This window comes from Plecotus auritus (assembly GCF_963455305.1).
Source record: "Plecotus auritus genome assembly, chromosome: 6".
Classification (NCBI taxonomy): domain Eukaryota; kingdom Metazoa; phylum Chordata; class Mammalia; order Chiroptera; family Vespertilionidae; genus Plecotus; species Plecotus auritus.
Window position 1 is genome coordinate 83,877,998 of NC_137773.1, and position 24,412 is coordinate 83,902,409.

At 52.2% G+C, this 24,412-nt stretch overlaps 1 protein-coding gene across 1 annotated transcript; it reads left to right on the forward strand.

Annotated features, from left to right (window-relative positions):
* The first annotated feature begins 1,361 nt into the window (after positions 1-1,361).
* Positions 1,362-22,799, forward strand: THOP1 (thimet oligopeptidase 1). Its single transcript, XM_080673034.1, has 13 exons — positions 1,362-1,500; positions 5,063-5,275; positions 9,020-9,168; positions 11,162-11,269; positions 12,809-12,911; positions 15,532-15,692; positions 16,699-16,834; positions 17,314-17,680; positions 17,941-18,142; positions 20,184-20,370; positions 20,592-20,720; positions 21,752-21,888; positions 22,316-22,799. Exons 1-13 carry the CDS (start codon positions 1,485-1,487, stop codon positions 22,469-22,471), a joined length of 2,064 nt encoding a protein of 687 aa, XP_080529160.1. The 5' UTR covers positions 1,362-1,484; the 3' UTR covers positions 22,472-22,799.
* Positions 22,800-24,412: the final 1,613 nt, after the last annotated feature.

The following is a 24,412-nucleotide window of genomic DNA, read 5'->3' on the forward strand; positions in this document are numbered from 1 at the left end:
TGGGAGACGCTGACGACGCCTTGCCACGCTAGCAGTCAGCAGCTGTGCTTCGCAGCAGGTTGCCTAGGACCAAACCAGAGAGGGTCGGACCTGCATTGCCACCATGTGCCCACCATCCAGATATCATTGCTGACATGTACACATAAGGAACTGTTTGACATTGAAACGGGGAATCAGAACTGTTGGACATTGAAATTGGGACTCAAACATTTTTTTTTATTATATGTTTATTTCTAGTCTGCAGAGGCAAGATTTTTTAAAGGAAAGAAAAGGGGGAAAAATAGATACAGAAGCAAAGAAGCATTGAACAGACTGTCAAACTACAGTGGGAAGGGAGAGGAGGTTTTGTGGGGGGGGGGGCGGGCTGTAAGAGATCAACCGAAGGACTTGTACGCATGCATATAAGCATAACCAATGGATAAAAGACACTGGGTGGGGGGGGCAGGTAAAGGCATGTACTAGGGGGAAGGGAAGGGTGGGGGGAGGTCAATGGGGGAAAAAAAGAGACATATGTACTACTATTTTTAATACTTCAAACAATTAAAAAAATGAAAAAAAAATAAAATAAAATAAATTAAAAAAAAGATAATGAAATCGCAGTAAAAATAGTAAAGGAAAAAAAATGTGGATTTGGAGGATGAGGAAAAACACTTCAGGTACAGGGAACAGTGAAAAATGAAGACAAGTAGAATTAAATTCGGTGCACTTAATAGAGAATGAGTGATGAGAAATTCCCTAGGATGACTCAGAACTGCCCACCACTAATATTAAAAGTTGCCAGAAGTGTTCTCCCGATTCATTTTTATCCTATTTAAGATGTATGAACTTTTATCACCCTGGATTATTTTAATTCTTCTGCAGAAATAAAAGAAAGTTTTCTTTCTTTTTTTGCAAGGTTAATTCTAATAAATTTTTCTTTCTGGAGGCCTTAAACAGTTCAATTTTTTTGTTTGTTTGTTTTAACCCACAACACTAGATATAGGTCAGGTTACTGCGCTGTTCCAAAATACCTATTGTTTGAAGTTTGGATCCGTTTATTGAGGCTTCCTTGGTGATACTTAATTGCTTAGGTTTCTTTCTTTTTCTTTTTTTTTTGCTTAGGTTTCTTTTCTTTCTCTTCTTTTCTCTTTTATGGCAGAAAGGATGCAGTACTAATTAATTCCAGGACTAGAAGCCCAGGCAAAGTACCAGCAGAGAGCCGCAAACGTTCAGAGGCTTAGAGGTGCCAGCCATCTGTCTCTGTCTCTGTCTCGTTTGTCTTTCTCCCGCTGTGTGTGCGCGCGCGCAGGGTACGGGTGGAATGAGCTGAGTGGGGCGCGCTTGCGCCATACCCTCCTCCCAGCGTTCAGTGGGCCCCGCCCGGGGGTGGGTGCCTTACTCGCCACCGCGTCCACGGAGCGGACGGAGGCGACTGGCGTACGCGGCTGAGGCAAACCAACGCAGACCAGGTGGAGGGAGAGGATCACAGTGCACACCCGCCCGCCATGAAGCCCCCTGCAGGTACCGGCCACCTCTCTGTGCGGCCCCGCTAGCGGGATCCGGGAGCCCCCTGCACCCTCTCGTGCGTATGGGGGTCGGGACTTAGGCCTAAGAGCGGAGCCCAGTGACCCGCGAGTGACCGGGGCCCTGGAGAGGTGTCGGCGAGCCCGGGACCGCGTGCCCTCCGTGGCAGATGAATGAACCAGCTTTTCCAGCGCTTCACTCATTCAGCCAACTTCACGTGGCTTCTGCTAAGGACGGGTCGGGCCCGGGGTTGCACTCTGGGAGAGACCATGATTTCTAGACGGAGTTCCAGAGCCGGAGACAGATGTTCAGCAAGCAAAGAAGCAAGCGAGGGCTTTAGAGTGGTCAGTCAGTGCAGGGGCTGGTGGCGCTTTTTTAGAGAGGGCAGTCCTGGAGGGCTTCTGGGAGGGGGTGGCATTTCGGCTTGGACTGGATGGGGAGAAGCCGCTCTCTGCCAAGACCTTGGGCAGGAGCGTCCCAGTTGGCTGTAACCCTGAGGGCAAAAGCCTGGAGGCAGGAACACGGGTAACACATTTGGAGAGTAATAGGTCATTTTGGCTAGACTACAGCTTTTATTTTAAAGGCAAATGAGCACTATGGACGGGTTTTCATTGGGAGCCATATGACCTGTTTAGGGTATTTTAGAAAATCGCCCAGGTTGTTGTGTGTTGCCTCCTGGAATTTTTCCTTGCCCGCCTGTCCTTCCCAGTTCTTTCTCCAGCTCATTGCGATGGTGATGATGATAATTGCATTAATAGTAATTGCAGCTAGGGTTATGGAGGACTCAAGAAGGCAGAGAATGTTGTCTGCCTTGTTCACTGGAGGATTGTTAGCTTGGGGACCAGGCACATAGGTGGTAATCAGTAAACATTTATGGAATGAATGCGTCTGCTCAAATTTTTCAAATTCTACCTCCTTCAGGAGGTTTTCCTGACCTTCCAGCTCATGTGGATCTCCCAACTTTCCTGAGCTTCTGGAGCCCTTCTTTACCACCAAATTTAATACAGACCTACAATCCCTTTTTGGCACTTCTGAAATTCAAAATGCTCTGCAAACAGAAAGACTTTTCCAAAGTTCGCAGCAGTCTTTTGACCAGAAAAAATCTGACCTGTGCTGATGTAAAGGCTTTCCTTTTTCCCTCTTAGTATATATCATTGGTCCTCAGCTAGGATTATTGTACCACCCCCGGGGACCCTGGGCAATGCCAGGGGACATCTGTGGTTGTCATGACTGGGAATGCTCCTGGCATAGAGTAGGTGAGGGGCCAGGGATGCTGCTCAGCACCCCAGAATGGCCCCACCCCATAGAATGACCCAGCCCCCAATGTTTTTTTCATGGTTTTTAAAAATATATTTTTATTGATTTCAGAGAGGAAAGGAGAGGAAGAGAGAGATAGAAACACCAACGATTGCCAAAACCGGTTTGGCTCAGTGGATAGAGCGTCGGCCTGCGGACTGAAGGGTCCCGGGTTCGATTCCGGTCAAGGGCATGTACATTAGTTGCGGGCACATCCCCAGTGGGAGGTGTGCAGGAGGCAGCTGATCGATGTTTCTCTCTCATCGATGTTTCTAGCTCTCTGTCCCTCTTCCTTCCTCTCTGTAAAATATCAATAAAATATATTTAAAAAAAAAAAAAAAAGAAACACCAACGATGAAAGGGAACCACCGATTGGCTGCCCTCCTGCATGCCCCCCACTGGGGACCGAGCCCACAACCCGGGCATATGCCCCCTACCAGAATCGAACCTGGGACCCCTGAGTCCGCAGGCCGACACTCTATACACTGAGCCAAACCGGCCAGGGCCCAGCCCCCAATATTGATAGTGCTGTTCAAACACTCTACCCCAAAGATACCAAACACAGGTTTGAGCCAGCAGCACCCTGCAAAGGTCCCCAGTGTTCACAAGAGGGGGAGTCCAGGACACTTTGGCCCTGCTCAACTCCTGGCTGGCCAGAAGGGGAAAATGAGGCATAGCTGGGTGTTTCCTGGAGCAACCCCTTCTTGTTTATGGTGCATTCCACACCCAATCTATCCATGAACTCAACAAGTAATTTGGGACAGGTGTAGCCATTCCAGATCTACAGGGTCTTTCTGAGAAAGGAATGTGGAAGGGAAGACTGGCAGGGTGAGGGCTCAGGACAGAGAAGACAAGCTGTAGGAAGGCCCTGGAGACTGAAGAAAGTGTGGCTGGTAAAACCAGCTGGCCAAACCTGCCATACAGGACTCAGTAGAGTTTGGACAATGTAGACCAGGGGTCAGCAAACTGCGATATAAGGGCGCACATGGTTTAGCCTTGGCTGCCACATACCACCTCCCATGTGAAATCACCTTTAGTTCATGGGCTGTATAAAATCAGGTGGGTACCAGGGGTCCTCAAACTTTTTAAACAGGGGGCCAGTTCACTGTCCCTCAGACCGTTGGAGGGCCGGACTATAGTTTAAGAAAAAAACTATGAACAAATTCCTATGTGCACTGCGGGCCCGGGACGAGTCGGCTGCTAAGCAGGACAGCCAGCGGCACCCGGCGGGCCAGATAAATGTCCTCGGTGGGCCTCATGTGGCCCACGGGCCGTAGTTTGAGGACCCCTGGTATAGGCTTTGATGAAAGGTTTGAACTTGAATCCTGTGTGCAGGGTGGAGTAGAGGAGAGGGGACAGGGAAACCTGACAACCAGATGTACAGATTTACAAAGGTGAGGTGAGTACAGTACACTAGTTCACAGTGTGGGAGCACAATCAGACAGTGGGCGTGAACCCCACCTCCAGCACTTGTTGCCTATGGGATCATTGTGGCAGGAGACTTGAACTCTCCTAATCTCAGGATTCCCACCCATAAAATAGGCAAATGGAATGCAGAGTACAGCACTGTCTGAGAATTCAGAGAGGGAAAGAGTACAAAACATCTTACACTCTGAACCTTACACGGAAGTTGTCAAGTGATTGCTGTTAGTACAGACCACAGTCCTTATCCAAAAGCTCTCAGGGCTAGGGGTGTTTCAGTAATCAGGGTTTCCCCCTATTTTAGAAAGGTAATACAGTGCACACGTCACATATTACATCCAGGGAGGCCTGGAGTTGCACCATGTAATCAATGTATTCTTTGAGTGAAATGCAGGTATACACCAAATGTCCACCTCACCACTGTTGACATTTGGGGTCGGGTCGCTCTCTGTGGGGAGCCGTCCTGGGCACTGTGGGGTGTTGAGCAGCATCCCTACCTGGCCCCTACCTACTCGATGCAGTAGCATTACTCCTGGTCCTGATGACCTCAAATGTCCCCAGGCATCATTGTGCCCTGGGGAGCAGAATCACCTTCTCTAGAGGACTGTTCAACCTGTGCATCCTCACAAGGCCCTCGGGCCTTGCTCATCTGCAGAGAGACACAGGTCCTTTCCTGTCCCTCATTCACCACCCCCCTCACTCATCCCACACTGTGAACTAGTGTCCTGTACTAGTGTTAGTGTCCCCCCTGCCCCCCCCACCCTCCCAGTTAGTCTGACCCTAATTCTGGAATTCTGGATATGAAGCAGATGCTTAGTATGGTGTTTTGTCCTCTGTGTAGCCTGCACAGCAGATGTCTTGGACAAGGCAGCCCCCTGCTCCGTGGTGAACTACCTGAGATGGGACCTGAGTGCCCAGCAAATAGCGGAGCTCACGACGGAGCTCATGGAGCAGACCAAGTGCGTGTACGACCAGGTGGGCTCCCTGAAGTTTGAAGATGTGTCCTACGAGAGTACACTCAAGGCGCTGGCTGACGTGGAGGTGTCCTACACAGGTAAGTCCAGGTCAGGGTCCAGGCAGGGAGCTCCTGCACCCTTACCTGGGGTGGTGCCACCCATTCCCTGGGGTGGTGATGGACAAAAGGTGCTGACAAAGGTAAAGGCACCGGCAGGTGTGGCCCATCCCCATGAGCGCCCCGCTCCACTTGGCCACCTGGGATGATCCGTCCTCACAAGCACGTCATCTGAGGACCCAGAGGGGACAGCAGCACTCCTCTCTGAGAGCCGGCTCAGGTGCCTGCCTTGAAACTGGAGCCCTTCTCCCTCCTTTCCAGTCCCAGGAGGTGTTTGTTTTCTCTCTGAGAACTCAACTTGGCTCCCTTGCTTTTCTTCTCCCCACGGCCTCCCTGCGCTTTGGGTAACCTGATGCCGGCCCCTAGCTGGCTTCTCTCCTCTTTAGGGTCTGTCTGCTTCCTTTGGGAGGAGTGAGGTGCTCAGTTAAATAGATACAGCATCTGCTTCCTGGAGCCCCCTTTGTAGAGGATGACGGTGTGGGGACAAAAGATCAAGGGGAGTCTCAAGGCGAAGCGTCCTGAGCCAGGAAACCCCCTGACCCCAAATCTTGAGCAAAAGTCGTTTTCTTGGGAACCATTGAGAATCCCTGCTGGAGGATTCTCACGCATCCCGGAGGCCTCACTGTGTCAGCTTAGCTGGTGTTGAGGGGTGAGGGCTCTGCGTCCTGCCTTTGCTTCCTCTTCCCCACTTTGGGCAGATGGGCCTCAGTCTCCCCTTCTTCTCTCTCACAAGCGGTACTCGAAGGTCGAAGGATGCTAATTCCCACTTCCTAGGTGTCACTCCACCCCATCTCCACTCAGTGGCCCAAGTAATTCTAAGGAAAACTAAAATTGACTCCTGGTGCTTCTGGAGGCAAAGTCCTGGATGTGGCCTTCAGTGCCCTGCACTGCCAGCCCTCCCTCCCTCCCTGGGCTGTCTGCCGGACACAAGGCCTTGCACTTGCTGGTTCCCTCCCCTCTTAGCCTGGAGTTCTCACCCTCTGCTTTGCTGGGTGTCAGACTGCTCTGGATCACAGGAACCCCTTCCCTAGCCCCCTCTTCCCACGCCAGCTGCCTAGATTAACCCCTCACTCTGCACTGTTTTAAGGTTGCACTCAGCGCATGTCAACCTGCCAATCCCAAACCCAGATGCTGGTTCTGTGCTTTTCACTGTTCTTGGGCAGCCAACAGCAGGTCCACCCAGGGCCCCACTGTTTAATACAAGTCAGCTGAGCAGGTCAGTCCTTATCTGGCCCTCAGAGGTCTTCATGGTGCAATGAGTTGCATCCAGACCATGGAAGTGACCAAGCTGTGATTTGAATTCAGGTCTCCCCAATGCACTGTGTGCTTTGTTGTTGTTGCTGTTTTGTTTTTATATATATTTTATATTGATATTTTACAGAGAGGAAGGGAGATGGATAGAGAGTTAGAAACATCGATGAGAGAGACACATCGATCAGCTGCCTCCTGCACACCTCCCACTGGGGATGTGCCTGCAACCAAGGTACATGCCCTTGACCGGAATCGAACCCGGGACCTTTTAGTCCGCAGGCCGACACTCTATCCACTGAGCCAAACCGATTTCGGCATGGGTGTGCTTTTTTTAAATCGTTCTTTTGAGATATAATTCTTATACCGTATAATTCACCTATTGACAGCATATATTCCAGTGGTTTTTAGTACATTTGCAGCATTGTCCAACTATCACCATTATCTAATTTTAGAATATTTTTGTCACACCAAAAAGAAGCCCCATCCCCCTCCTCTGGCAACTGGGAATCCACTCTATCACTGGATTTCTCTGTTCTGGACATTTCACATAAATGGGATTCCACACTGTGTGGCCTTTTGTGTCTGCTTCTCTCACTGAATGTTGTGTCCACCCATGTTGTAGTGAGTGTCAGTGCTTCAGTCCTTTTCATGGCTGAGTAATATTCCCTGTGGGTGGACCATGTTTGTATATCCATTCACCTGTCCGTGGACTTGTGGGTTGTTTCCACTCTGTGGTTATTATGAATCCTGCTTCTGTGAACAGGTGTGCACAGGTTTCAGTGTGGATGTGTGTTTTTGTTTCTTGTGTGTGGACACTTAAGGACAGAATTACTGGTCACATGGGTCTGTGTTAAAATTATGCTCTTATAGCCACTCCCTTTTTCTCTGTTTAACAAAGTGTGAATCTATAATAATAAAAGCCTAAGCAACCATCACAACCGAACGGACCACCGAACAGGCTGTGTGGGGCGACTAGGCTGGCAGGGAGGTTAGTGAGGGGCGACCAAATGACGGAGCAGCAGGCTGCGTGGGGCGACCAGGCCCACAGGGGGGGACAGTTGAGGGTGACCAAGCCGGCGTGGGGGGGGGCAGTGACGGGCAACCAGGCTGGGGGGGGCAGTTGGGGGTGACCAGGCCGGCAGGGGGTGGCAGTAAGGGGTGACCAGACCGGCGGGGGGGCAGTTAGGGGCGACCAGGCCAGTGTGGGGGGACAGTTGGGGGCAACCAGGCCGGCAGGGGGGGCAGTAAGGGGTGACCAGGCCGGCGGGGGGCGGGGGCAGTCGGGGCGACCAGGCCGGCAGGGGGAGCAGTTAGGGGAGATCAGGCAGGCAGGCAGGTGAGCAGTTAGTTAGGAGCCAGTGGTCCCAGATTGTGAGAGGGATATCTGACTGCTGGTTTAGGCCCAGTCCTGGGGATCGGGCCTAAACGGGCAGTCGGACATCCCCCGAGGGGTCCCAGATTGGAGAGGGTGCAGGCTGGGCTGAGGGGACCCCCTCTCCCCGCCCCCCCCCCCCCGCACGAATTTCGTGCACCAGGCCTCTAGTGTTAATTATAAAATTGTGGTCTGTAAATTATAAAATTATGGATTTAAAATAGAGCCATCAGGCCCTAACCAGGTAGCTCAATTGGTTAGACAGGCGTCCTCAAACTACGGCCCGCGGGCCACATGCGGCCCGCCGAGGACATTTATCCGGCCCGCCGGGTGCCGCTGCCTGTCCTGCTTAGCAGCCGACTCGTCCTGGGCCCGCAGTGCACATAGGAATTTGTTCATAGTTTTTTTTTTTTAAACTATAGTCCGGCCCTCCAACGGTCTGAGGGACAGTGAACTGGCCCCTGTTTAAAAAGTTTGAGGACCCCTGGGTTAGAACGTCATCCCAATAGCCAAGGTTGCGGGCTCAATCCCTGGTTAAGGCACATACAAGAATCACTTGATGAATGCGTAGATAGGTGGAATAACAATGGAATGTTTCTCTCTCTCTCTCTGGAATCAATTAAAATTTAAAAATAAATAAATAAATAAATTAATTAATTAATAAGAATCAACCATAAATAAGTGGGACAACAAATTGATGTCTGTTTCCTTTCTTCCCTCCGCCTCCCATCCCCTTCCTCTCTCTCTCTAAAATCAATACGAAAAATAAATAAAATAAAATAGAGCCATCAGCAGCTGTGGCTCTTTTTCTAGAATGGAATCCCTTCAACCTCTCCTGGTCTTGTCATACTTCCCTGTTACAGTCCTTGACATGGAGTATCATGAGCTAAATCTCTTTCTATTTGGACTATGAGATCCTGAGGATATGGGTGACAGCACACATTTCTCTGTTCCAGTGCCTAGCCCAGGGTTCAGTGTGGAGAATGTTCACAGAACAAATCAACAAATAGGGATGAGTTCTGTGCCTGGGGTATGAGGTCAGCACTTGCCAGTTTCCATCCGGGACCCTTTTTCACACTTGTCCCATTATCTCCCCTTTTTAGTTCAAAGGAATATCCTTGACTTCCCCCAGCACGTTTCTCCATCCAAGGACATTCGGACAGCCAGCACAGAAGCAGACAAGAAGCTGTCTGAGTTTGACGTGGAGATGAGCATGAGGCAGGACGTGTACCAGAGGATCGTCTGGCTGCAGGTGAGGGTGTTGCGAAGACACGGCATTGGGCATGTCATCAATTGGCTGCCTCCTCCACGGCCCCTACTTGGGATCCAACCGGCAGCCTGGGCCTGTGCCCTGATCGGGAATCGAACTGGCAGCCTCTTGGCTCCTGGGTCAACGCTCAGTCACTGAGCCACACTGGCCAGGCACTCCCCGATTTTAAAGGGCAGAAAACTAAAGAGTTTCAGAGATGGAAGGTGGGGATGACTGCACAGCAGTGTAAATGGACTTAATGCCACTGAGCTGTGCATTTGAAAGTGGTTAAAGTGGTAAATTTTATGTCTATTTTGCCACAATTTAAAAAATCATTAAAAAAATGACAGACAGCCCTAGCCGGTTTGGCTCAGTGGATAGAGCGTTGGCCTGCATACTGGGGGGTCCCGGGTTCAATTCCAACCAGGGGCACATGCCTGGGTTGCGGGCTCGATCCCCAGTAGGAGGGCGTGCAGGAGGCAGCCAATCAATGATTCTCTCTCATCATTGATGTTTCTATCTCTCCCCCTCCCTTCCTCTCTGAAATCAATAAGGAAATATATTTTAAAAAAATAAATTAAAGCTGAAACCGGTTTGGCTCAGTGGATAGAGCGTCGGCCTGCGGACTGAAGGGTCCCGGGTTCGATTCCGGTCAAGGGCATGTACCTTGGTTGCGGGCACATCCCCAGTGGGAGGTGTGCAGGAGGCAGCTGATCGATGTTTCTCTCTCATCGATGTTTCTAGCTTTCTATCCATCTCCTTTCCTCTCTGTAAAATATCAATAAAATATATTAAATAAATAAATAAATAAATAAATAAATAAATAAATAAATAAATAAATAAAAAATGACAGACAAATGGAGAGAAATGAAAAAAAGACGGTATGAAAATCCTAGGACTCCTTATGCCTTTCCCACATCCACCATGTCATTGCACTTTGCTGACCTTGCTGGGTGTTACTCAGAGATAATGTCCTATCTCCCTCGTGAGGTGAGCCAGTTCGAGTGACCTGTGCTGGTGACACAGCACGAGTGTGGGCTCCATCTCCAGCCGGTGCTCCTCTCAGCAGGAGTGGGAACTTCACTGCTGATGTCGGAGGGCTGGTAGAGGTGACTACACACACTCTTCATGCAGCTCATTCATTCCCTTTTGTGTTTGTGAGTTTTGGTGTTTTTTAATCCTCACCCAAGGATATTTTTCATTGTATTTTTTTTTTTTTAGAGAGATAGTGGAAGAGAGAGGGCAAGACAGAGAGAACTGTCTAGTGAGAGAAACAGAGTGATTGGTTGCCTCCTGCAGGCAACCTGACCAGGGCCTGGGCCAGGGAGGAGCCTGTAACCCAGGTATGTGCCCTTGACCGGAATCGAACCCAGGTTTTTTTCGTCCGCAGGCCGACGCTCTATCCACTGGCTAGGGCTCGTTCATTCCCTTTAAATGTGCTGACACGTCGGCCTCAGGATCAGTGTGCTTTGGTGCATGTGCAGGTGCAGGCCTGGGGAAGCACAAGCTGTATTGTTGTTTTTTTTTATTGAAATTCTTATTGAGACAATTACAGGTTCACATGCAATTGTGAGAAATGATTCAAAAAGGCCTCATCTACACATTGTCTGATTTTCCCCAATGTATCATTTTGTGGGACCCAAGACAACCTCAGAAGCAGGGTATTGTCCGCTCACTATTCCTCTGGAAGTGCTCACTTGCTGCATGCCCTCTGGGCTGGTCTCAACCTGTGCCATGCGTGAGCAAGCATCTGGGTGCAGGTTCAGTGTGGACTTACGGCTTCATTCTCTGGGATAAATGCCCAGGAGGGCAGTTGCTGAGTCATACAGTCATTGTACGTTTCTCTTTTTAAGAAAACACCAGACTTTTCCAGAGTGGCTGCACTATTTTACCTAACCACACCAACATCTGAGTGAGCCAGTCTCTCTGCTGCCTCTCAGCCTTTGGCACTGTTGTGATTTTTCACTGAAAATAGAACTTTGATTTCTTATTCTAGGAAAAAGTTCAGAAGGACTCACTGAGGCCAGAGGCAGTTCGGTACCTGGAGCGACTGATCAAGCTTGGCCGAAGGAATGGGCTCCACCTGCCAGAGGAAACTCAAGAAGTGAGTGCCAGCTGTGGGGGAGGGGGGACATGCCTTCCCGCACACATCTGAGGACCCATCCTCTGGCCTAATGCTGCCTGAACTCTGGGGGGAGATCTGTCTAGAGCAGCTCTCTCTTTGCACCTGCCCTGCTCTCAGTTCTCCAGGGTCATGGGGGGCTTCCTCAGGGTCAGCGAAGGAGAGAGTTGCAGGCTGAATCAGGCACCTCCCAGCATCCCACTTTATTCAGTTGTCTCCATGCGTTGGCTGCAATGGTATTAAGGAAAAGCTCATTGCTCCTGTGTCTCCTCCACCCTCAGTACAGTGCTACAGCACGCTTCCCTGCTGATGCCAGACGTGTGAGGATCCCACATGAAGGAACTTTCTGACACCGGCTGGGTGTCCTACACTTTAACTCTGTTCTGACACTATTTACCAGGAAAGGCATCAGGTTCCGCAGGGTCAGGTTCAATCCCACAGGCCTGCCCCTACTTCAGACCTGTGATATAAATTGGAGCGTCCCATGACCCCTCCTTAGATTAGATTAACTTCCTAAAGTGGCTGGCAGAACTCAGAGGACCCGTTACTCACAGGATCACTGGTTTAGTATAAAATTTTATGACTCGGCAATAGCAGATAGAAGGGATGCAAAGGCCAAGGTAAGGGGAAGGACTTGGGGCTTCCATGCCCCCCCGGATGCACTTCTCTCCCCATCTGCATGTGTTCACCAACCCCAGGAGCTTTCTGAGCCCCGTCCTTTTGGGAGTTTTCATTACATTTGCACGATTGATTAAATCAGTGGCCCTTGGAGACATTTCAACCTCCAACCTCCAGCCCCTCACCCCTCCCAGAAGGTGGGGAATGAGGTGGGACTAAAAATTTGATCCATCCTGTGATTCTGGGGCTTTTGGGAAGTGGACTCATTAACATAAACTCAGCTGCGGTTGCAAGGGGCTCCTGTCACTTTTGTGCCCCTGGGCCTCTTTCAATTAGCAAATTCCAAGGGTTTTAGGAGCCAAGTCCAAATGCACATTTCTTATTGTGTCACAATATCACAGAGAGAGGTGTCCCCTGTTTTCCAGCTGGGAACTGAGGCTGCTCCCGGTCCTGTGGTTGATAAGGGTGGCGTCTACCTTCACCCTCGTTCCCTCTTTTCTCCCCATGCCAGGCAGCCCTGGGGTTTCCAGCGGACTCACACCCTGGGCCCAGGCGCTTCCTTTGTGCCCTGTGTCACTCCCTCACCCAGAGGGGTCAGTTTTTAACTGTTTCTAAAAACCAGATGGACCCTGAAAGGACAAACATTGAACTCTGTTAGGATGTCCAAAAGCTTAGGCTGAGGACTCTGGGGATAATTCCTCGGTAGGAGGGTCCAGAAGGCTTTTGGCTGGGGACCCAAACAGAATCCCTGCGTCATGAGGTTGCTCAGTGCAGCAGACAGGTGCTTGTGTTGAAAACCTCCTGTTTTTCCTACCTTGTCTGCCTCTTCTGTCGGTGGGAGCCCCAACCCTAAGGTATCTTAATGGCAGTGCTCCCTGCTCATGGCTCTTATCTCTCTTTCAGAAAATCAAAGGCATCAAAAAGAAGCTGAGTCTCCTGTGCATTGACTTCAATAAGAACCTGAATGAGGACACGACCTTCCTGCCCTTTACACGAGAGGAGCTGGGTACATGGAGGGCTGTGTGGGGAAGGCAGCCATGTCGACAGCCAGCCTCAGGGGCATGGTCTCGGGGAGACCCTCCAGGACCACTGCCTCCTCCTTCGGAGGCTGAGCTTTTGTCCTGCCACCCAGGGCAAGGGGGTTTTTTCACTTGGAGCACTCGGTGTTTTGGAATCTACAGTTCTAGGTCCTTTCTGGAGAGGGCCGTGTTCTGTCTGTTGAGATTCTGGCCCTGATGGGAGATGTCCTGAAGCAGTGGCAGGAGCCTGGTGAGGATGTGGGAGCACAGTCTCAGCCTTGCCACTGAGTCTGTTGGGACATCAACCTGAGATCCACACCCAGCCCTCTTTATTATTTTTATTTTTTAAAGTCTTACAAAATGAAGGGGATAGACTGAATCAGTGGTTCCCAAGCCTGGCTGTACATGGGAATTTTGAAGGGTTGGGGCTTAGGTGGCCTTTCTAGTTTTTACTCTTTTCTCCACTTCCCTTTTCCTGAATATTTTATTTTGAAAAGTTTCACGCCTCTGGGACAGTTAGGAGAATGGTGCTGTGGAAAACCCTGCGCACTTCACCCGTCCTCCCCTCTGCTAGGGTTCTGCTTCCCCGCCGCTGCTGATGCTTGTGCGTGTATTATTCCTGAACCTCTGAGAGTTTCTTGTCGGCCTCGTGGCGCTTCAGCAGGAAGAGGGTGTTCTCCTGCGTCATCGGTGTAGATGTCACGCTCGGGAAACAGCATCGAACAGAGTGCAGATAGGTTCCCACGTCAGCTCTCCGCAGGGTGCTCTCTCTCCCATCCGGGATCCACTTAGTTTGGTGTCCTGTCAGCCTCCTTTCCTGTCGAACAGTTCCTCAGCCTTTTGCAATTTCCCCCATCTTTCCCAACATTGACAGTTTTGAAAACCAGGCCCGTGGCTGTCTGCAGCCTGTGAGAGCCTCTGACGAGGCTGTGTATCCTAACCAGTTGTGTGTCGTGCAGTGTGGCGTCATGTTACGTAAGATCCGGCTCTGTGAGTCCAGTAGCCTTTGCCTTGGAGGTGGCCAGGGTGCAGAGTCCTCACTGAGGGTGGCCGCTCTACACAGAGACCCATGGACACGCATTCCCAGAACAAGGACTTACAGACTGATCACCACTACGCTCTGCCTCCCCTCATTCTCATTCAGTTTGTCCAGCCTGAGGGCCTCGCTGTGTCAGACTGGCCTCTGGCCTCCTGTGTGGGCAGCTTGAATCCCCGGCATGTGGAGCAGATGATTGTTCACCCTGCCTGGCCTCAGAGACCATGTCTCGCGGGGTGGGGCTGGTGGCAGTGGCTGGGACATGTCTGGCCAGCTTGGCAGGGTCTGGCCCTGTCAGCGGGTCTGGCTGAGCAAGATTGTGGCACTTGTTTATTTTTTTCTGTTTGCAAAAGGGATACTTGGTGTTATTTTACCAAAATACAGACAACGTATCTCTTTCTATATTTCTGTACATATCCTTTCCTCTCCCCCTCACTGCTCCCTCCCTGCCCATGAATCTTAATTACTTGATTAGGTGATTGTCTGCCAGATGTTGCCATTGTAAAATTACCAGCTTTCCCTTCATGATCAATCATTTCTCAAGAGAAGCTTTGAGACCACTGCCCATCACATTTCCACCCACCAGTTGTAGTACCCATGGGTGGGTGACTAACTCCATCAATCTTTGTACATTTGTTAGTTGATTTTCTCATAAGTCAGAGCTTTCCCTTACCCCCATTTATTGATTGGTTTATCTATATCAGTGTGGACTGTAGATCCTATTTTATTCAATGGGTTATGGTCTACTGCTGTCATTATTTATGTTGATGCTAAGATTGTCCTAGTATGACTTTAAAGGGCCAATTCAAGCATGCCATATCCCTGTTAGTCTTTAAGCACCATTTTTAAAAATTAATACGTTTTATTGATTTTTTAGACAAGGGAGGAAGGAAGAGGGATAGAGAGAGAGAAACATCAGTGATGAGAGAGAATCATTGATTAGCTGCCTCCTGCATGCCCCATACTAGGGATCAAACCCGAAACCTGAGTATGTGCCCTGACCTCCTGGTTCATAGGTCCGTGCTCAACCACTGAGATACACCAACTGGGCATGAGCACCTTCTTTTTTTTTTTTTTTTTTTTTTTTAAATATATTTTATTGATATTTTACAGAGAGGAAGGGAGAGGATAGAGAGCTAGAAACATCGATGAGAGAGAAACATCGATCAGCTGCCTCCTGCACACCTCCCACTGGGGATGTGCCCGCAACCAAGGCACACGCCCCTAACCGGAATCGAACCCGGGACCCTTCAGTCCGCAGGCCGACGCTCTATCCACTGAGCCAAACCGGTTTCGGCGAGCACCTTCTTTTTGACTCAAGATGTTCAAGGCTCATTCCATCCTTTCCCGTGAGGTGGGAACCCTGAAGGTGCTAGTCCGCGGGGATTGCACCCAGCTCTCTAACATAGAAGGACAGGTCAGGAGTGGGGGCTGTCGCAGCAGTGTAGGCCACTGAGAAGGGGGTGTTGCTGCCTAGTGGGGGCATAGTCAGGGCTGCTGGGTCCCATTCCTAGCTCAGCCCTCCCACCGTGTCTGCACTGGTCTTTAAAAACCCCCAATGTGGTTCACAGGAGGGCTTCCTGAGGACTTCCTGAACTCTCTGGAAAAGACTGAGGATGAGAAATTCAAAGTCACTCTCAAGTATCCTCACTATTTTCCTCTCCTAAAGAAATGCCATGTACCTGAGACCAGAAGGAAGGTGGAGGAAGCCTTCAATTGTCGATGCAAGGAGGTGAGAAGGCGGTGCCAGGGTCTAGCTGTGGGGATCCGCCTCAGGGCTCTGTCCTTGGAACAGTCTTGTCTGGAACTGGGAGGCACTGGGCCTGTTCTGTCGGATCAGAGCAGGGGTTAGAGCGTCTGTCCCGAGCTCATCCTGCTTCTGTGGTGCATCTGCTCCCACATAAATCCCACATAAATAACTGGCTTCTCTCACCGACGCCCTCTTTTCTTCAGCTGTCCCCTATGTTCCTGCCTAAGCAGTGAATTTAGAGTGTTGCCAGCTCAGGACTGGATAGGGGTTAGCACCCCCTTGTCATCATTCTCATCCTGGCCCCCAGACTTGACCTGAGAGGCAGAGCGGGGCCGGGGGTGGGGGGATGGGGGTTGGGAGGAGGAATAGGCAGAGTTCCAGGTCCCAGGGGACATGGCATGCTGACTGACACTACTGGCCACCAGCCTTGAGTCCCCTTATGTGACTGGAAGCTCTCCACTCAATTTCCCAGTCGTAATTTATTTTCCTGTGTACCAACCGTGCCAGTGTGAGTATTCTGTTCTGAATGGACTTCTGTCTCTCCTTGCAAGTGAATCAGACGGGTTTCATTTTGTGTTGGCCCCATGAGCTTGGTTGGCTGGGTTGGCTGCCCAGAGGTGCCGGTAGAGATGTGGTGCAGCCTTGAGCCCTGGACCAGGCCCTTGGTGGGGGGCACAGTGCCTCCTGGAGGCCGTCCTGGAGAGCCCCGGCCCCTCATTGCTTTCCACTCGGCTTCAGAACCCTTCATGGTTCACACCCTTTGTGTTTCCAAAAGGAGCCGAGGGCCGATAGCTCGTGTGTCAGGACAGAAACAAGTATGTAGAGAGCCAGGCCGAGGGCAGGAGGGAGGGAAGCAGGTGCGGAGCTGAGCCAGCCAGGGCCTGAGAAGCCCTGCAGCTGCTGAGACCCGTTAGGGAAGCAGGGTGCTGGCCTGGGATCCCCACAGGTGGGACCGGTACCCACAGGCCCGCTCACCTGTTGGTTCCAGGAGAACTGTGCCATCCTCAGGGAGCTGGTGACCCTGCGGGCCCAGAAGTCCAGCCTGCTGGGCTTCAGTACGCACGCTGACTACGTCCTGGAGATGAACATGGCCAAGACCAGCCAGACGGTGGCCACTTTCCTAGGTAACCAGCCTTCCTCCGCCTCCCGTGTGCTGTTCTTGACTGTGACGAAATGGTGCTTCTGAGAGCCCATCCTGTCCACCCTGCGGTGGGCGTCCCAGTGACTCCTCTGGCCCCTGTATTTGACCTGAGGGGTCCTAACCTCACGGCTGGGCATTGGGGCTCTGAGGCGAGGCCTGCAACTGGCCCTGCTCTGCCCTTCGGGGTGTGAGGCTCTGGATAAGTGGCCCACATGTGGCTGTTGTTTCCCCCTGTGAAAGCGAGACCTATGCTCTCTCCTGGGGCTGCTGTGGCTGATATGGTGCTGGCCTCAGTCGAGCTTTTGTCTCAGGCCCATCCTTCCCACATGGGACACCAGGGCCCGGACAGCTGGAGAAAGCCAAGGCCTTTGTTGGGAGTTGGCTGTGGTGGGGGTGAGAATGGGCAGCTTTGGTGTGCCCGCTGCAGGGAGGTAGCCTTGCCTTTCCTCTCTGTACCCCCAGACGAGCTGGCACAGAAGCTGAAGCCCCTTGGGGAGCAGGAGCGGGCGGTGATCCTGGAGCTGAAGAAGGCCGAGTGTGAGAAGCGGGGCCTGGACTTCGATGGGCGGATCAATGCCTGGGACATGCGCTACTACATGAACCAGGTGGAGGAGACGTGCTACAGCGTGGACCAGAACCTGCTCAAGGAGTACTTCCCCATGCAGGTGGTCACCAAGGGGCTGCTGGGCATCTACCAGGAGTTGCTGGGGCTGACCTTTGCCCTGGAGGAGCACGCCGCTGTGTGGCACGAAGACGTGAAGCTGTACTCAGTGAGGGACACGGCCTCAGGAACGGTCATCGGGAAATTCTACCTGGACCTCTACCCCCGGTGCGTGTGAGCTAGAGCGGAAGGTCGGGGGCCAGGAGTGTTCATACCTTTGGGGATGTGTGCACTCCCTCCTCTGCTGAGAGCTCTTCAGTGTGTCTGTTAGCCTCCTCTGGCAAGTGGGTTGATTGAGGGATGCAGGGTCAGGGAGTGGCAGAATTGGGGACCAGCCTGGGGTTCCTACCCCTCAGGGCCAGGTAGCAAGCAGAGCAGACCCCCAGCCAGGCCTGAACCTGCCCCTTCCCTCCCCCCATGATCCCCAGGGAAGGCAAGTATGGGCATGCAGCCTGCTTTGGCCTGCAGCCTGGATGTCTGCGACAGGACGGGAGCCGCCAGATCGCCATTGCAGCCATGGTGGCCAACTTCACCAAGCCCACCCCGGATGCCCCCTCCTTGCTGCAGCATGATGAGGTGGAGACCTACTTCCATGAGTTTGGGCATGTGATGCACCAGCTCTGCTCTCAGGTGGGTGTGGGGCCAGGGGCTGGCAGGGAAGAAGGGCAGGGGTGCCCCACCTGCGCTTGGTGGTTAGTGGGTCTAGAGGCAGTTTTCTCCGTGTTGGATTCTTCATGTGGCATTACCATGGATAGGGTAATACCCTGTTGTATTCATTTCCATCACAAAGCCCCACGGATGGCTTAAACAACAGAAATGTCTGATGTCCTGGTGGGGGAGGCTAGAAGTCCGAGGTCATTGTGTGGGCAGGGTTGGTGAACTCTCTCTCCTTGGTGTGTAGATGCCAGCTTTTCCACATGTCCTCACATGATTGACCCTCTAAATGTGTCTGTGTCCTGATCTTTTCTTATAAGACAGTGGTCATATTGGATTAGGGCCTATCCTAGTGACCTCATTTAATCACCTCTTAAAGATCCCATCTCCAAGCATAGTCATATTCTGAGGTCTTGAAGGTCAGGATTCCAGTATATGAATTTTGGAGAGACACAGTCAGCCCATAATAGCTCTCAGAGAACTGTTAGGTTAGTGAAGATAATATACATATGTAACATGCTTAGTGTAGTGTTCATGCCAGCCTTATCACCTGCTAGCTCACATTAAGGAACATTGCATGATCCTGTGAAAGCCAGCAATGATAGCCAGAGCACATGCTGCAGGACCCAGACACAGAGCCGGCTCTGGAATCAGTGCACACTCACTGAGCCCAGTGAGAGGTGGCTCTGGATTCAGTGCACACTCACTGAGCCCAGTGAGAGGTGGCTCTGGATTCAGTGCACACTCACTGAGCCCAGTGAGAGGTGGCTCTGGATTCAGTGCACACTCACTGAGCCCAGTGAGGAGGGCGAGGGGCAGACATGGAGCCTTAGGAAGTTGAAGCAACTTCCCCATAGAGGCCCTCAGTGGCAGAGACAGGACTCACTTGGGTATTCTGGGCCCCCAGCCTGGTGTCCAGGCCACGGGACCCAGCTATGCGCATGGCATTTGTCTCTGGCCCCTCTCACACAGTCAGCCCTTTCTCCTGATAGCAAAAGTGTACTTAGGGGCTAAATGGGAGTGTGTGGGAACTGGGTGCTCAGTGATTTTTAGTCAATTCACCAAGCTGTGCAGCCATCATCACTGTCCAGTTCTGTAATGTTCTATCACCCTCAAAAGATCTTCCTTGCCCATTAGCTGTCACTCCCCACTCTGTCCACGCCCTCCCCAACCCCTGGCAACCATTAATCCATTCTCTCTCTCTGGATGTGCCTGTTCGGGACCTATCACATTGATGGACACACACTACGTGGTCTTGTGTATCTGGCTTCTCTCACTGAGCATCATGTTTTCAAGGTCCATCCATGTTGTAGTGAGTGTCAGTGCCTCACTCCTTTTCATGGCTGAGTGATACTCCAGTGTGTGACTGGACCACTATGAATATGACCAGGTGTCCTCCTCTCTCAGGTTCCCTGCCTCACCGAGGGCCAGGGTAGGACTCCTTAACCAGTTAACTGCCATAAGCGTCTATAGACACAAGTGGCGGACCTTTTTTAATTAAATTCAAAATATCGTGGCACTTAACTGGTTAAATCTCTCAGCAGCTTGTTTGGCTGATTAGCTGCCAGACCCAGGTTTTGGCTGCACTGGATCAAGTGCTATTTTTCAGGAAAAATTTCAGACACACAAAAGTGGACAAAAATACAGTGTACCTTCCAACATCTATCATCAGATTCCACTGTTCCCAGGCTTTGGCCTTTTGGGGTACAGGCTTTTTAAGAGTGTTGGCTTCGTGGGTGGGAGAGGGAAGCTGGGTGACCAGCAGGGAACATGGGTGCTCTCTGCCTCCCTGTGTCCCTGGCTGAGACAGGTCAGCCAGCAGCTGCCCGGGGAAACTCGGTAGTCCCCATCCTCGACCACGCCTCACAGTGTGGGGGGAAGGGGGGAGAAAAGGCCCCGCCTAGGATGTCATCCACCCACCCAGGTGTGCCGTGTACCTGTGTGCCTGGATAAGCCAGGTGGATGGGAGCTGGCCAAGCAGGGTCTGGCATTCCGGGCTCTCTGCCTCATCCCACAGGCGGAGTTTGCCATGTTCAGCGGGACGCATGTGGAGCGGGACTTTGTGGAGGCGCCTTCTCAGATGCTGGAGAACTGGGTCTGGGAGAAGGAGCCCCTGCTCCGGATGTCGCAGCATTACAGGACGGGCAGCGCCATCCCCCAGGAGCTGCTCGAGAAGCTCATCAAGTCCCGGCAGGCCAACACAGGTGTGTCCTGATGCTCCCCGCCTCTGTGAGGCTCCGGCCAGCCCTTGGACCACCTGTAGTCCCTATCCTTCAGCCCCAAGGCCAGGGAAAAAAGGGGAGTTCTTGGTGCCCAGGCTGCAGCCTGCGAGGCCCGGGTATGCCCGCGGGGATTACTGGGCCGCCCCGACTGGAGGGCTGGGCAGAGCACGGTGCCAGCCTCCCATCTCCTTCCTCCTGACTAGGTCTCTTCAACCTGCGCCAGATCGTCCTGGCCAAGGTGGACCAGGCCCTGCACACACAGAAGGCTGCCGAGCCAGCCGAGGAGTATTCCCGCCTCTGCCAGGAGATCCTTGGGGTCCCAGCCACGCCAGGTAGCTACCTGTGGGCCTGGCCCACCTTAGAGGTTAGGTAGGGGGTCTCTGTCCTTTGGGTCAGAAAAGACCTAGCGCTGCATGAAGGGAGTTGGGACAGTTTATAAGTCCAGCTGACCCGAGTGAAGCAGGTGCCCCTTGGCCTCCCTTCTGCTTTGCATTCCTAGGTCCTTGGCTTCAGTGTGGAGCCTGATGGGCAGTTGGTGTGGGTGACTCCATCCTTCCTCACTGGTTATGTGTCCCTTCCACGTCCACAGTGCCTTCCTGCGCTCCCTCGGGGCGACCTCCCACACATGGCTTTGTGAAAAGCCTGGGAGGTGCAGAAAATACGAGTGATCTCATACCTTGGGGATGACAGTAGACAAGGTTTTTTTTTGTTTGTTTTTTGGGTTTTTTAAAATATATTTTATTGATTTTTTACAGAGAGGAAGGGAGAGGGATAGAGAGTTAGAAACATCGATGAGAGAGAAACATCAATCAGCTGCCTCCTGCATACCCCCTACTGGGGATGTGCCCACAACCAAGGTACATACCCTTGACCGGAATCGAACCTGGGACCCTTCAGTCCGCAGGCCGACGCTCTATCCACTGAGCCAAACCGGTTAGGGCAGTAGACAAGGTTTTGATGTGTATCCTCCCTGTGCCTGTGTGTCCTTGTACGTATGTACATATCAGCACACTCAATAAACATACATGAAGGTAATTGAGATTTAATGTAGATAGTGTTGCATTGGTTTACTGTTTCTTGAGCATTTAAAAACCCTTCAAAAGTGTTTTAATCGACACATGTTCTCTGCTGTGTGGGCGAGCCTTGACTTAGCCCAGGGTCTCCCAACATTGAACCCTGGGCGGTGGCAGCTTGCAGGTGAGCCCTCTGGTCAAGGCACCTGGCCCTGCTTTCTGGAAATGTCAGGGCAGTTTCCCCCTTCCGGGTGCAAGTATCTCTGATGTGGCTGCCCTGGAACCCCCTCTTACTAGGGCGAGTCGCGGACCAGGTCAGGGCACAGCAATAGCCTCATGTGTCTTCCCAGGGACCAACATGCCTGCGACCTTCGGCCACCTGGCGGGCGGCTACGACGCACAGTACTACGGCTACCTGTGGAGCGAGGTGTACTCCATGGACATGTTCCACACACGCTTCAAGCAGGAGGGCGTCCTCAATGGCAAGGTGCGGGAGGGACTTCCAGTGATGCTCCCCACGGCCTAGGACCAAGAGCAGTTGTCCTTGGCCTCGGGCCTGCGAGCCTGTGCAGCCATCCCTGGCAGGCAGGGCACCGGGGCAGAGTTGGGCCTCCTTTGGCTCTTCAGGGCTCCACCTGAGACCCTCTAGGGCTAGGGGCTCAGCCAATTTTCCAGCCCTTTGTGTAGTCACAGCAGAGGCTCAGCCACTCCTATCCTGAAGGACAGGGTTCCTGCATGCATACTTGTGTGCACATTCAGTCTTACACACACACTTGCACACTTGTTCTGAGATCCCCATCAAAGTGTCAGCACACACTCCCTCGTGATGTTGATGTGGGCACCCATAGGGCCCTGGGAGCCGGGAGAGATGCTGGAGGACCCTCGACCAGCCCCGCCCCTCTCCCCCCCTGCAGGTCGGCTTGGACTACAGAAGCTGCATCCTGAGACCAGGTGGCTCCAAGGACGCCAGCATCATGCTGAAGCTCTTCCTGGGTCGTGACCCCAAGCAAGACGCCTTTCTCCTGAGCAAAGGCCTGCAGGTGGAGGGCAGCAAGCTGCTGGCCTGCTGATGCGCCCGGGGGTCCTGCCAGTCCTGGATGGGGGCTCTAGCTCCCACTGCCCTGGTGCCTTAGCTCCCAGCCTGGAAACAGGGTGGGAGATGGTGGCCTCCACCTCAGCGTCCCAGGGAGGGTGGGAGAGGGGCCATTCTCTCTGGTCATTCTCATAGCCAATGTCCATGACCCCCCTCAGTGGCCAGCCTGGGCTGAAGAGAGCTTGTCCTCAAGATGTCTGGGGAGCGCTTGTGTCCGGTCAAGCCTTCCTCTTTGTTGCACTAATATACTCCCTACCTGGTAATTTGTCCTAGGAAAGGAATGGGTTCTTTGAAATTCATCCATTAAAAAAAAGGAAAAAAGAGACTGCTGGTCTGTTCTCTGATGCCTGTCCTTTCTGCCACAGAAGAGTGGAACGTTGGTTTTCACACTTGTGATCGATGTTGGTTCCTAGGAAGAGTTCCCATTAAGCCCTGACCTGGCGATCAGCCCTGGGGGACATGGGCAGTTGCAGGCGGCTCTGTCTGTGCTGGAGCATTCTGGATTGTGACCTGTGTGGGTCACTGGGAGACCGCTGAGCTGTTGGAGTGACTGCAGCAGGGGGGTGGGGAGTGTGGAGCTGGGGTGCCAGGGTCGCTCACCAAGAGGAGTTTTTCCTGCTAACCTCTCACCTAGCACGATTCTGGGAAAATCCTCCTCCCCGTGCAGCGCTGGGTAATATGGGGCTGAGGCTGCCCACCTGTGTGCAGCAGCCGCTGTCTGCCCTTGGCCCGTGGTAAGTCCCGTGCTGGACTTCTCTGGCCCGGTGGCCAGTCTGGGTTTGCAATTTGACAGAAGCTAGTTTCTGTTAGGACACAGCTGCTGGAAGCCCTTTCTTGTCCACATGACCTTGAGGACTGAAAGACAGGTGTGCCCTGTCCTACTTGCCACTCAGTCTGGCCATTAGCAATGTGGCCAAGTCTGGACCACGAGGAAGGATGGCCTCCTGGGCTCTCCAGTAATTCTTCAGAAATGCCCTAGTGGTCATTTTGGTTGCAATAGGAATTTGGAAAGGGTCCTCCATCACTGAGCAGGATGGATAGCTGTCCCCTCTTCAACTGATCTGAAAAGTCCATTTTCTTCCCTGGACTAAGGGGTCTGCCTTTTGCCATTGAATTGCTCCCTCCAGCTCCCCCATCCACCCTCTGCAAAGAGGACCAGTCAGTGGAGCGAGGGGTCAGGCAGCACCCTGACCCTTCTTCCCAAGGCCCAGGTGGCCTGTTCTTAGTGGGGACAGCTGCCTGCCCCTCACCCGACCGCCCTCACCAGCCCTGCTGTGGCGTCCCCCCTTATGTAGACCTAGCATAGAGCTCCCTGAACCCACATCTGTATCTTAAACTCTGGGACAATGGGGCAAGTGTTCTTTTGGCTGGGCTTGTCCAGAGCTGGTAGCACCGTGTGGCCAAGAGGGCTGTGCCTGGAAGGTGGAGGTTACCTGGAACATTTAGAAATCCCTGGTCAGGGTGACTTGGTTGGAGCATTGTCCCTGTAAAGGGTTGTGGGCGTGATTCCCAGCCAGGGCACATACCTAGCTTTCGGGTTTAATACCCCAGCCCCAGTTGGGGTGTGTGCAGGAGGCAACAGATCGATGTTGCTCTCTCTAAAATAACCAATGAACGTGACCTCGGGTGAGGATTAAAAAAATAAAAGGACTGAGCTTTTGTGTTTTGAGATGTTTGTAACATTTTTTTTAATTTAATAAATCTTTATTGTTCAGATTATTACAATTGTTTCTCCTCCCGCCCCCCACCCCCCATAGCTCCCCTCCACCTGGTTCCCAACCCACCCTCTGCCCTTACCTCCCCTCCACTGTCCTCATCCATAGGTGTACGATTTTTGTCCAGTCTCTTCCTGCACCCCCCATACCCTTTCCCCCTGAGAATTATCAGTCCACTCCCTTTCTATGCCCCTAATTCTATT